General features: G+C 35.7%; 1 protein-coding gene across 5 annotated transcripts in view; it reads left to right on the top strand.

Annotated features, from left to right (window-relative positions):
* Nucleotides 1-5,272: 5,272 nt before the first annotated feature.
* The window catches only part of RNLS (renalase, FAD dependent amine oxidase), a 311,199-nt gene continuing 302,066 nt past the window's right edge, over nt 5,273-14,405 (top strand). For 3 of the 5 annotated variants that reach the window (XR_013397857.1, XM_077945591.1, XM_028826630.2), the window contains exons 1-3: nt 5,279-6,830; nt 7,587-7,692; nt 8,178-8,320. Coding sequence is in view for 4 of the 5 variants with exons in the window: in XM_077945591.1 (XP_077801717.1) it covers nt 6,713-6,830; nt 7,587-7,692; nt 8,178-8,320 (367 nt within the window). In the remaining variant the exon portion in view is untranslated. Of the gene's footprint in view, nt 6,831-7,586; nt 7,693-8,177; nt 8,321-14,405 lie in introns of all 5 variants that reach the window. The other 2 variants (XM_077945593.1, XM_001082034.5) reach the window with 2 other exon arrangements.

Raw genomic sequence — 14,405 nt, 5'->3', positions numbered from 1 at the left:
ATCATCAGTTTCCCTGCCTACAAAATGCAACTAATACCTACTTCTCAGGATTGTTATAAAACTTAAATTTGATCAATGTGATATGATGTTATCGGTGTAATGCCTGTCATATAGCTGACATTAATATGTAACAATCCTCCTTATTCAAGAGAACAAATTACAAGCAATTTAGGGACATAATTTACATGCACATAATTGATATGTCTTTCTTATACATTTATTAGTCCAGTTTCCAGTGCACTGATAACTTGAAAAAAAAATATGTAGCTCTGAAAGTTTTAAAGTGTATTCATTTTTTAAAAAACACTTTCTAACTTAAAACTTTAATTTACAGAAGCTGCACTTCTCTCCTTTGGTCCAAGTATTTATATTTGGTATAATATCTGTGGTTTTCATTGAAGGCAACAGCAAAGTTTAAAACAGCATTACCAATATCTTCTACCACAGAGAAGCCCAAGAGCTGCTAATTTAACTGCACGTAGAAAAACTTTAAAACATTTGGAATCACATTTAGATATTCCTCTTTGGTTGTATTCTTGGAAAAGTGCTCAGCAGGCAGCAAGTCTACTCAGTCCTCTGTCCTCATGGGCTGTCTCAGATAAGTATATGGAAATAGCTTGGGAAGGAATACGTTCTCTGTCTGTACATGTGTTAACTATATGTATTACTACACACTGCTTGCTTTCTAGCTGAGGTTTTAAAATGCTTTGCATTATTTCTAGAAGGAATGTATAGACTATCATCTGAAACAAGATATCTTTTAAAATAAAATTCTATTGATAATTATCTTGGGAAAATAGGCATACTCTGGACTGTTCCAGGCATGTAGGTTATGACTGCCCAATTTATAGCCTCAAATATTTACCCAAATTTTAATATTTTTATACAAAGGAAACACAGAAGTATAAGCCTTTGACATATAGTTGTGGTATGCCTAATAACCACCAATGGGAAATGAAATGAAATTAACTGAATGAAATTAACCTTATTATTTGCAATGACTCATCAACCACACAAAGCAACTAGTGAAAAAGTTCACCAAAGTCTAGAATATGGCCATTGAGCACTTGAAATGTGGCCAGTGAGAAACTAAATATTTTATTTTAGTTAAATTAATTTTAATATGAAAGCTAAAGCAGTGTAAAATATTTTTCTGTTAAATACAACTTTAAATTTTTATAAGATTTTCTGTATTGTTAATCCCAATTCAAGATTGTCTTGAAACAAAAGCAATACTTGTCAAATATCCCATAACTGAAAACAAGAAAATGGCAGGATGACATGTTTTTTCATCCATATCATGCTGAATGGAAAAGCTCATTTATTACCTTAATAAACAGCTACTAGACTTTACGTTGAAATGAAAACTTTCCATAATGCAATTCAATAATAATGATGTACACATTTTTCTAACATGAATCAATATGCAGATTTTAATTCTAAACAGCAGCATTTATATAAATTGGCTACAAAACTACAAGAAAAATAGTTGATATTAATAAATTGAGTTGCTTTGCAACTCAAACTTGAATTTGATATTAATAATTTTAAGTTGACATGAGCTATTTAAATATACTTAACTTGAAGAAATAGAGTTTTTAAGTTGATACATTTTTACTTCAAAGTCTAATCAATTTTTCTAAAAAAGATAAATAATTTTGTCATAGTACATGCAAATATAAGAGAAAATGATTTATTGATAGTCAATTCAGTTACTGAAACTTTTAAATATGTTTCAAACAATTTAGGTATGTGAAACTACTGTTGTAGATGTAAATTTTATGAAATCCAAAAACACCTCAAGTGTGTCTAATACAAATTTAGCTCCAGAATTAAGATCTTTTATATATGTAAAATACACTCTGGATTTTGAAGGTTTACAAAAAAGGATAATGTAAACTATCTCAACAATAATTTTTCTAATACATGTTGAAATAATAATTTGGATAAAATGGTTTACTATTTATTAAGTTCATGCAAGATATCATAGAAGTAATCACCACTACTAGATTAAAATATTACCTTGGCCTGTAAACCTTGTACCTAATGGAGCAGGTAATCATTATTACTTCACTTTAAGTTACTTGCCATAATTTTCCAACCATGCTGGCTACCTGGTGAGATATTATTCCATGGCGCAAATCACTGGTGCTTTGCTCTGCTGAGAGGCAAACTTTCATAAGGCAGTCAAAGATGAAAGTGTGTAAAAAAGTGCAGTTTTGTACCATAGCACTAAAACTGGAGGTTGCCAGAACTTTAAATAATGATTTTTAAAAGCTGTCACCCATTTAGCAAAAGTACTTAAACAAAATATGAAGATATCAAATATCTGTAATATTAAATAGAATTTCCTAAAAGATGACTTGACAATTATGTTTCTTTAACTTCTGCCATTAAAATGATTAGTTTGACTCTAGGTACAACACACAACAATGAAAAATATTATATCATACCTTTCTGCTTTTGTTGATTTTAAGCGTCCAATGTATGTGTCTTCAAAGTAGTCAATCATATATTGTGTTTCTTTTAGCAAAAGTTGCTAAGCAGAGCCATAGGAAAGCTAAGAAAAAGCATATTATACTAAACAACAAAATAAATAGAACATTTAGCTCAAGACAATATTAAATTCAGCTTCCTATTTTTTCAAGCCTCTTTCCCATACATTAATCCAAATACATTCACATCTTGACAAAAATGAGAAAACCACTACAGAAGTTGTCAGTGATAGTTTCCCGCTAGTGTCCATTAAAAAGCAATTAAAATTATTAAAATATGAAACTTCCCTAAAAGTCTGAAGTAGATTTATTTTTCTGTCTGGCAGTTATTGTAATAACAGTAACAAGTAGTGACTATGCAGTCTATAATGACTTAAAGGAGTTCAAATATAGAATCAACAGTCTTAAAAGTATTGTTAGGTCTCAAAAGAAGACATTTGCGTGGCCAACGAACATATGAAAAAAAGCTCAACGTCACTGATCATTATCCAACTGAATTACCATATGGCCTATCTTGATTTAAGTATTATCCTCAAAAGTCTTGTATATCTTCTAGCGAACAGATAGTGAACTCTCATAGTCTCTGAGAATTCTAAATTTGATTCTAGTTGCCAGGGAAACTGTATTGAATATGACAAAATTTCTATCCTCTTGGTGCTTAAATTCTAGTAGGAGAAAAACAATAAATAATAAATAAGTAAATAGGTAAAAAAGTGAGATTACTTCTAAAAGGGATTGAGATGAAGAAAATAAAGCATTCATTTTTCCGTCATGTAATGGAATAGGGAGTCACTGGGTGGCTATTTCAGGTCAAGTGGTTAGAGAAGACCTCTTTTAGGTGACTTTTAAGCTGATTTGAATGAAGTCATTCAAGGAGTCAGCCTTGAAAATATCAGGAATAGGAAAAAAGTCAAGGGAAAAGGTCATGGTGATTAGGAAAAATAAATATTAGACATGGGGACTGTCTCACCTATCTTGCAATCCTAATTTTCTCTAGGTCATCTAGTCATTCTTACCTTTCCAGAAAGCTGTACTACTGCTAAGTAGACAACCAAGGACCCATTACTCTCTTAACTGTGAAATCAGGTGTAACCCATTCTGGAGGTTGGGGCGTAATGAGAAATTGCAAACCGCTATGGCTACTTCCATTTGATGACCATAGCAATCCAAAATTCTGGATAACTGTTTTTGAAAGAGCATATGATCATAGGGAGAAAGCAAAAAGACAGTGAAGTATTAATGAGAATTCACAACTACAGGAGATGCAAGTCATAAAGGATGCTGTATATACAGAGAACAGCATAAGGTTTTCTTCTGCCATAGATAAGTGGAAAATCTGAGGATGTGTTCAAGGAAAAGAAAGAAATTCAGTTTAGCCATAGCACAGAACAAATGAAGGTACAAAAGTGATAACTGTAGGATGAGAATAATATATTGAATATTTTTTATGCCAAGTTAATGCAGTGGAACTTAATTCTGTATGAAACTGAGAGCTACAGAAAGTTTTTGAGGATGGTAATGACTTTTCTAGAAGCTGGGTGCAGAACTGGGAAGTAGGAAGACTAGTTAGAAAGCTACAGTAATAATTCAAGTAAGAACTGATGGCTTGAACTGGTCTGATGGTAGTGGGTTATCAGAATTTATTAGCATTAGTGTCACTAAAGTTGGTATACAGCCCTCCACTGCTAAATTTGACTGGCTTAAAAAAAAAAAAAAAAAAAAAAAAAAAAAAAAAAACAGAAAAAACCTGATGGCTTGAACTGAAGTAGTGAATTCATTTTTTTGGCAATTACTCTTTGAAATGTTAAATGTTCACAGTGGGCAGAGTGCAGTGAAGAAGAAGTTCTGACTTGACCATATTCTGTTCACTGTTTTCCACCATTGCTGGTGGAAATGGAATTTGAGTAACTTTTCTGTTGTACAATCTGATGTGACTGGATGATTCAAGAGACAATAGAGAAATGGTCAAAAAGACCTGAGGACTGATAGGTATCAAGGATGAGAAAAAAGAAACTATTGAAGATAATTATGAAGTTTCAAGTCTCATTGTCCATGATGATCAAATTATTAATAGAAATGAGGAAGCTGGAAAGGATGGAAAAGAGCAGGAGAGCAAACTCAGAAGACCATGAAGGCCTGCCCTTGCTTCACCATTGAGATGATAGGTAACCTTGGGCAAACTCACTTCAACTTATTGTTTGTATTAACATGTATAAAATGGTGCAGAGGGCAGTTGAAATAGATTACTGCAAATGTCCTTTCCAGATTGACGATTTTGAGATTTTAGGGCTATGGCTGTGATCACATTAAGCTTTTAATTTCAGAGAAATCTGAACTTTTAATTTCCGAAAAATTATAAACTTGAATGTATAATTGTACACTATTTTTGCAAGATAAATGTTGCTTTAAACTGCATATTTTTAAGGCTTTTGACACAGTATCAGACTGTATTATGAAAAATTTGTCTGGAACACTTCCATCAGTAATATACCATTGTGTATTTTGCTGTATCCCTGAAAATAAAGACATTTTTACATTTACAAAAGTAATTCCTAACCTGGGGGACATAGCAAAACCTTATCTCTACATAAAGTACACACACACACACACAATTAGCCAGGCGTGGTGGTGGGCACCTGTAGTCCCAGCTACACAGGTGGCTGAGGCAGGAGAATCGCTTGAGCCTAAGAGGTCAAGGCTGCAGTGAGCCCTGATCATGCCACTGCACTCTTGCCTGGGTGACACAAGACGCTGTCTCAAGAAAGAAAAAACAAAAAACTCAACAAATGAAAAATAGTACCACATTTTAATTTCTATTTGAATATAAAAAATTAAACACATGCTTATTGGACCTATGTATTTCTTTTTATTCAAGAACTCTATCCAATATATACACATTTTCCTTTTGGCTTTTGTCATTTGTGTATTTAAGACTTTGAATAATGTTTTTAAATGATATTAACTTTAATCTTTCATACACCTTTCAGAAATTTACTATTCGTATTTTGTTTTGTGTATTTTGTAACACACAAGTTGTAAATGATTATGTATTGTTTTTCTGTTCAGTTCCATCTTTCATTTTTATGCTTAACAATGTCTTCTTAGTCATATATGCCCGCCTACATTTTCTTCTAGTTCTTTCATTAGATATATCTAGTATTAATTCATCACCCATTTGATGCATGGTATTTTTTTTTCATGATGGGGACATGAAGTAAATATTCTGATTTTTAAATGTTTCCATTATAATTGGCTACCATTGTCAATTTTCTTATTGATTCTGATACTTGTTCAGTTTCTTAGTTTTCCAGGTAATAATTTATCTGCAAGTCAGTGTAACTTAATTATTTATTTTTTAATAGCTCAGTATTCTCATTGCCTTTTGTTGTTTCATTGAGAACTTCCAGTACAATGTTAGGAGGGGGAAAAAAACAATGGGAATGGCACCAATCCTTCTCTTGTTCATCTTTATATTCCTTAGAACATACGGAATGCGTTCTGACATAGAACTTATTGAAGAGTAATTTGGAATTTTCTGATGAATCAACCGTTGTCTTTAATCTTCACAAGTTTGAAAGGTATACGTTATTGTTCCCATTTCCCAGATGGAGAAATTGAGGTTCAGGAAGGTTACACAAAGTCCCGGGTCTAAGAAAAATGTCTCCCAGATTCCAAAAGATGTGTCTATTTTGCTAATAGTGGCCATTCAAGCATTAGGGGAAAGGTTGCCCGTGGTATCGCTGGTGTTTCTTCTTCCCACTTTCAAATCTAGAATAGTAAAATAGCAAAAATCCCAACGGGCATGAGAGTTATCATAGTAGATAGGGTAGGTTGGTTCTCTGCTATGGTCAACGTCAGCTCTGTGGCGAGGCGGGTTCTCCCAACAATAGTCCACACCATTTCCAGGCTTTTCTCGGCGACGGGCAGCCCAGAGTGCGGAACTTCTCTGGATGCGCCCGGCCCCCAAAGCGAGGAGACAAGACAGCCCCGATTCTCCGCAGCCCCAGGTTTACTCGTCAAGGACCGAGGGGCCTCTCAGCTCCGACCGCCTCCTCTCCGCCCCCTGCAGGCCGGCCGGAGGGACAGCTCAGGGCCCAGGTCGGCGAAGGGAGCACGGAACCAAAGAGCGCTAGCGCCGGTCCGGCCATCTTTCCACAAAGCCCGGGCCGGTCCGCCCCGCCGCGGAGACTCAGCACGGATCGCGGCTCCCTACCGCCATGGCGCGGGTGCTGATCGTGGGCGCCGGGGTGACAGGAAGCTTGTGCGCTGCGCTGCTGAGGAGGCAGACGTCCCGTCCCTTGTACCTTGCTGTGTGGGACAAGGCTGAAGACTCAGGTGAGTTGTCTAAACGCCGAAACCTGGGAAAAGAGGCCAGCCGGCCGGGCTGCTGAGGTGGTGTGGGCCTGCATCCGAGAAAGTCTAAGGCGACAACGCTAGATCCTCAGCTCCCTGAGAGGCCGTGTAACCCGGCCCATGCGCTCAGCTGCGCGCCTCGTCACGTGATCGGGGACTTCCGCCGCCCGGGAAAAGGCCCAAGAAGGGGCGAGGGTGGGGGCGGGGCAGGAGTACTCCGCGCTCTACAGAGGGAGACCTGAGAGAGCAGCGTGGGAGGTGCCCCGACCCGAGTTTGCAAAGCTTGGGCCTACTGCTGTCCCTAATAAATAGATTTTTGCCTTGGTCTGTCTGTTGGCTTTGCAGCTTTCTGCAGATTATGAGACTCCCAAAGTGATTACAGACCAAGACTTTCTGAAGATCTAGTTTGCAGAATCCTGTCATTTTGATGAAGATTGACTGCATGAATGAAAGAGCATTAGCTGACTCATTTATTCTGACATTTCATTCATCATTTTTAGTTTTATCCATTCACTGACACCTATTACTAAATATGTGCGCTATAATGGTGCTGGACACTTTTACATTGTTCATGACTCCTTTTCTTCTAAAATCTCACAATCTATCAAATACTTCAAGTTAAAAAGGTTTCTTAAGATATTTTTGAAGTAATCTGTTTGGGGTAACCTAAGGTGCATTGAATTAATTGCTAAGGCTCATTCTAATGCAGTAAGACATTTTCCTGTGGATTAATTCAAGGTGGAAGAATGACTACAGCCAGCAGTCCTCATAATCCTCAGTGCACAGCTGACTTGGGTGCTCAGTACATCACCTGCACTCCTCATTATGCCAAAAAGCACCAACGGTGAGTTAGTTGCGAGAAGTGGAATCAATCTTAGTTGTATGATGTCATAGGGTTGCTGTGAAGGTTAGATTAGCTGATAAATGGAACATAGTAAGGGCTCAATAAATATCAATTACTATGTTGGTGTTACGGAAGAAGGCAACTAGCTGTGATGGGGGTCAATCTTCTGAACCAAATTTAAAATTGATATACTAAATACATTCGTTTGCTTTCATTAACTTTACTTCAAAAATGTACTTACAGGGAAATAGCCCTTTGACTAATGTCAGCAAAAGACCTATGAATTCTCAAAACATTTCTCTTCTTCACTTGTATTATAAGTTTTATTTAACACAAATTATACATTTTATTTAATACAAAATATTCATAGGAAGATATCTATGATTTTGAATTATAACCTCTAAGAATTATTGAAAGAAAATATAGTCTTTTAGAGCTATTCATGGTATATAATTACATTAAATATATATATTGATTTATTTCAGTTTTTATGATGAACTGTTAGCCCATGGCATTTTGAGGCCTCTAACCTCACCTATTGAAGGAATGGTGATGAAAGAAGGAGACTGTAACTTTGTGGCAACTCAAGGAATTTCTTCAATTATTAAGCATTACTTGAAAGAATCAGGTGGGAGTAAGATTTTCTCTGCCTAAATTTTAAAATTAGCATTTAAAAACAAGTTACACACATAGTTACATATTAATACTACACAGGAAGTTATAAAAATTAGGTGCTCTATTTGCTGATCAATAGCTAGTCCTTCCCCAAAGTAATCATTGATAAGTTTCCAGTGTATATTTCCAGAACAATGTTTATGCATCTCTCTATTGAGCTACATGGCTGTCTCTATTTATCTATAGTATAGATATTATAGATGTGTGTATATATATACATATATATTTCTTTATATTGTTTAAAAAATATACTCAAAGGGGATAATTTTACATAAATGATTCTATACCTTGTTTGACTCATATCTTGGATCTATTTTCATATCAGCAAATTTAGTGTAATCCATTTTCTTTAATGATTGTCTAATATTTATGACATATGTGTACCATCATTTATTTAACTATTAGCTTTCTGGTAAATATTTAGGCTGTATGGGGTTGGAAGATTGTTTTGGTTTTTGCTAATACAAACATTGCTGCATGTCTACTGTTGACATGCTTTTGGAAGCATACCTTTATTTAGGATCAGTTCCTCACAGAAGAATAGCTATGCCAAACGATATGTGCATTTTTAACTTAGCTAGGTTGTGCTGTGTATTCGTCTTAGAGAACATCTCACCAATAGTGATGAGAATGTTTCTTTCCCACATCTGGGTATAATGGAAATTTTTAATTTTTGCCAGTGTAATAGGTTAAAAATTGGATCTCTTTGTGGTTTTATTTTGCATTTCTTTAATTACAAGTGAGTTTATGCATTTTTTTTGTTTTGTTAGCCAGCTCTTTGCAGTTTTCTTCTGTGAATGTCTTATTCATAACCTTTGCCCATTTTCTATTAGGATTTTCATTTGTTCCTTATATGTTTTATGAGTTTTGAAAATGGACCTTTTAAAAAAGAAAATATAATTTTTCTTAGATAATTGATTGATTTTTTTTTAAAACAGAATGAAGCTTCTTGATGAATCATAATTTAGTTAAGTACCCGAGTCAAGATAACTGAGAAAGGATGTAGGCTAAGAATTTTTTTTATAAGCCATTTCCAGCATAATTACTGTTTTGGTCTTTATCATCAAATATTACTTATTGAGAACCTCAAGAATCCTTGATACTGGGCATCAGAGAGGTTAGTGAGATTGAATAAACAACATGAGAACATAATAAATACCATTCTGGCTTAAACTATTTCTTCATTTAAGATTCAGTATATGATGGTTTATTAGACTACTCCAGAGAAACAGAACCAATAGGGTATATATGTATATGTGTGTGTGCATGTGTGTGTGTATGTGTGTATGGATAAAGAGAGAGATTTATTATAAGGAATTGGATCACATAATTAAGGAGGCTGATAAGTTCCAAGATTTGCAGGATGATTCAGCAAGGTAGACACCCAGGAAAGCTGGTGATATAGTTCTAGTCCAAGGGCTGGCAGGCTCAAGACTCAGGAAGAGCCAGTGTTTCAGTTCTACTCTGAAGGCTGGAAAAAAGCTGATGAGCCAGTTCAAAGGCTTTCAGGCAGGAAGAATTCTCCTTTATGTGAAGGAGTATCAATGCGTTTGTCATATTTAGGCCTTCAACTGATTGAATGAGGCCCACCTACATTAGGGAGGGCAATCTGCATTATTTGATCTACTGATAATAAATGTGAATCTCATCTAAAAACATGCTCATAGAAACACCCAGAATAATGTTTGACCAAATATGTAGGCACCCTATGGCCAAGTCAGGTTGACACATAAAATTGACCATCGCAGATGGTGACACTATTGAATGTTTTATAGAATATTACTATCAGCTTTATATAGTGTGGCCATATCACTTTAAAAAATCTCGTTTCCACCATGATTTTCCCTTAACCCAGGTTGGGTGAGTATACTTATTGAAATCATCAGGTACTTACTATCTGATATTCATGCATGCATGTGCAGGAGCTTAGAAAATGATATCCCAAAATGAAGCCCTCAGAAATGCTCTCTTTGACCTTCTCCTGCCCTCCTATCTCTGGCCTTGCATTCATCCCTGAGGCTAGCCCTAGAAAATAGAATCTCTTTTCCCAAGGCAGGTCATAGAAATAAGAACTCCCTTTCCCCCTAAACCAGCCATAAAGCCTAAGACTATCACTGTAGCTTTCCCTGCCTTCCTTTGTAAAAACTGGTCATAAAGAAATTATCTGACCTACCATGTTTGATTGTAGCTCATAACAGTTCCAGAGAGGGTCATGACCCTTAACCGTAAAGAAAGAATGCTGCATAGAGAGGTCAAGAAGAATCTAGACAGACAGACCTTGATGGATTTCACCAGTTTGTTAGCCATAGATATAACCCTTTGTCCAATCATATTGCTGCACAGCTGTCCATACGTTGTTGAATCTAAGCAAAAAAAGTTGACTCCTGTATCTTTGGGTCTTCAGTCTGAAGGTGTCAGTGTGCCAAGACCAGCTCAGTTGGGGAGACCCTAACAAGCAGCGCTAGAGGAATTAAAGACACACACACAGAAATATGGAGGTGTGAAGTGGGAAATCAGGGGTCTCACAGCCTTCAGAGCTGAGAGCCCCAAACAGAGATTTACTCACATGTTTATTAACAGCAAACCAGTCATTAGCATTGTTTCTATAGGTATTAAATTAACTAAAAGTATATCCCTTATGGGAAACGGAGGGATGGGCCGAATTAAAGGAATAGGTTGGGCTAGTTAACTGCAGCAGGAACATGCCCTTAAGGCATAAATCACTCATGCTATTGTTTGTGGCTTAAGAATGCCCTAGAACTTAAAAAGTATAATAAAATAAATAAATGAATAAAACCTCACCAAAAAAAAAAAGAAAAGAATACCTTTAAGCGGTTTTCTGCCCTGGGCGGGCCAGGTGTTCCTTGCCCTCATTCTCATAAACCCACAACCTTCCAGCTTGGGCGTTAGGGCCATCATGAACATGTTACAGTGCTGCAGAGATTTTGTTTATGGCCAGTTTTGGGGCCAGTTTATGGCCAGATTTTGGGAGGCTTGCTCCCACCACAGTGTCATGAAAAACTATGATTAAATAAATTTGTATGCTTTTTCTCATATTAATATGCCTTTTTTCAGTTGATTTTTTTTGAACTTTCACCCCTACACATGCATACATACATACATACATACATACATATATCCTTTTGTTCAATAAACATTTATTGAATACTTACTATAATGCCAAACATTGTTCTAGGTACTAATGATGCAAGAACCAATGTCCTTGCCTTCATGGAGTTGATATCCTGGCAGAGAAACATCCTTGAATACATTGCATCTGTCTCCTTATTTTGTTAGGTGTTTGGGAGAATACATACGTTTTAACTTCCAATTTTGCTTTTTAAGCTTTTGAGGAAGAGATTATTTTTAATTCCTTGTAGCTCACTCAGAGCCTAATAGTACCTTGTGCCTAGTAGGTAGAGTGATATAAATGTTAAAAATTTATTTTACATCGAGTTCATGGTCTATTTAACTTGAGTTTATATAAATTTTTCTTTCGTTTTTTAATGTTATTTTTGTAATACTTCAAGATTCTTTTTCTCCTCTACCCCAATCTATTATTATAGGATTTGTTGGACTACCTATAATATTTTTAATTTTATAATTATATCACTTTTAAACATTCTTTAAGTCCATTTAAAGCTTTCTATTCTATAAATGGTCCACAAAAACATTTGGTTTGTCCACACAGTAAGCTAAGACAGTCCCTGATATCAGAATGACCTGGATTCCAGTTAATGTCCTACCATCACTTTCTGTCCATGTAATATTAGGAGAGTTTAAAATCTGTACCTCAGTTCTTTTACTGAAAAAAATGAGGGTAATGAAATGAAAAAAATAGGGTACTTACTACAGAATTTTGTAATGGAAGTTCTTACTACAAAGTGGTGTGAGGAATTAATGACATAATGCACTCAAATTCAAGCAAATAGTAAGCCAGTCACATAGTAATCTCTTGATAAATGTTAGTTTAAAAAATATTCTACTTGAATGAAGCTGACCTTCACATATTCCTCACTTTAAGACATCAAATTGCCAACTATTTTCAAAAATACTCTATATTTTCGAATCTAGTTGAGTTTAAAACCCCACAATCTGATGGACCAACTAGTGGTCATTCGGATTGGGACCAGACTTCCAGGAAAATTATTTATCTGGGATATGCCTAATCAGGCATGCTTTAGAATAGGTTCAAACCTTTAAAGCCAATATTTAACTAGACTAATTTCCCAGAACAAACAGTAAAGGGTAAGGGAAATAGATACTTTATTCTTGACCTTATGTTCTATTTTAATTTATTGTCTGATGTGTTCACATTAACCTCATTGCAGATAAAACTGTATGTATTGGCATGAGTTTCACTGACTGCCTGCCTTCTCCATTAATACAATCTTCTTGAGTGAGTGAAACATGATTTTCTTTTGTTCTTTTTTTTTTTTAATAATAGTTGTCATTATGCTGGAGTGAGAAATGACAATAGCAAAAGTGATTCTAGCTATCTGTTATTAAGTGCTAACTATTTATCTGACACTACCTTAGGTACTTTACGTATGTAATTTCTAATTCTCACAGTAAATTTTCAAGGGAGTTAATCATCATCCCTATTTATTAATGCAGAGAATAAGACTCAGGTACTTTGTCTAAGGTGGCTTGGCTAGTTGGTAACAGAACCGGAGCGCCCTTGCAATTAATCATGTTGTTTTTTTCTATTAAGTCTCTCATGGAGGGCAATGAGAGGTGCTCATACTCTCCAATTTAACATCTATTTTGTAGAGCTTTCTCTTTCCTTACTGATTATTTTCCTACAGTAGGAAGATTGTACCCATTGCACCTGGTGCTACGTGTCAGTAGACACATGGTTCAATAGAACAACCTCATAGTTCCCTGTGCCCCTAGTTTCCTTCTTTCATCAGTTAATTCCTGACATAGGGGGAAGTGGATATTAAAAAGTAATACCACCTTAGTTCTTTGTGCAACCTGGAAAACTGGTCACCTGATGGTTCCTGCATATGACATTTGGAAAATGATGGACCAGGTCATTTTGCTTTTGAATAAGGTCCCATGTTATTAAGTTATTCATAAAAAGATGAATTTAGCCTCCAGGACACAGAGTGAGAAGCTTTTATTTAGCTTTTCCTACCAACAGGGAGGACTGTTGCTGCATTTATTTGTTTTTATTTTATCATCTACGTAAAAAGGACATTGGCTAGCGATCTGGAAAGTCAACATGTGCAATGTAACCTGTCAAAGTAGACAGGATCAATGTATTAGAAAAAATGGTTTAGGTGGCAGATGCCATTAGCTAGGATGGCTTCTGTATGGTAATATTTACTTTTATTATTCTCTCTCTTTTTATTTTTGTGCCTATTTTCTTTCTAAAATTGATAGAGGGGAAGTGAGTCTGGGTGGTTCTGTCTCAGAATTTCTCCCAGCGGGTGATCTTGGCACTCATCCGTAACGATGTCCTTTTTAGAGAAGCTAGAGGATGGCATGAAAACCAGGTGAAGCATTCTTCTATTGACTTCAAGCTGTGGAGTCAGTTAGACATGGTTCACATCACTTCAGGTCCCATCTGAGCAGTTCTGACTGCTGCTCACTAAAACCTATTTGTGGGAAATCATAGGAGAAACATAAACTTGGATTTTCTCCTTAAAACGGAGGAGGGCCAGGGATAAAATTGAATAAATATATAACAGAAACACATTTGCCTTTGTAAAATGTTTAAACCTTCTTAGACTTCTGATATCTTTATAGCCATCTGAAGATCATTTTATTCTAATTAAATATTATGTGCTGGGGAAACAAGAGTCAATAAGAGACATGATCCTGGCCTCTGTTAATGTAGAGTATAGTGGGAAGAAAATACATTAAACTAATTATACAAACAAAGAAAAGATGCATGATAAATGTTAAGAAGAAAGAGAGCATTATGAGAGAGCTTACAATAAAAGGACCTAGCCCAGTAGGTTATAGAGGAGTGATGGGGGAGATGTGTTAGGGAAAGCATCCCTGAAGAACTGATATTTTCATGGGTACCT

The sequence above is a fragment of the Macaca mulatta genome, chromosome 9 (genome assembly GCF_049350105.2).
Source record: "Macaca mulatta isolate MMU2019108-1 chromosome 9, T2T-MMU8v2.0, whole genome shotgun sequence".
In the NCBI taxonomy this organism is placed as follows: Eukaryota; Metazoa; Chordata; class Mammalia; order Primates; family Cercopithecidae; genus Macaca; species Macaca mulatta.
Note: the sequence above shows the minus strand (reverse complement) of the source record. Positions and strands in the feature narration are given on the sequence as shown.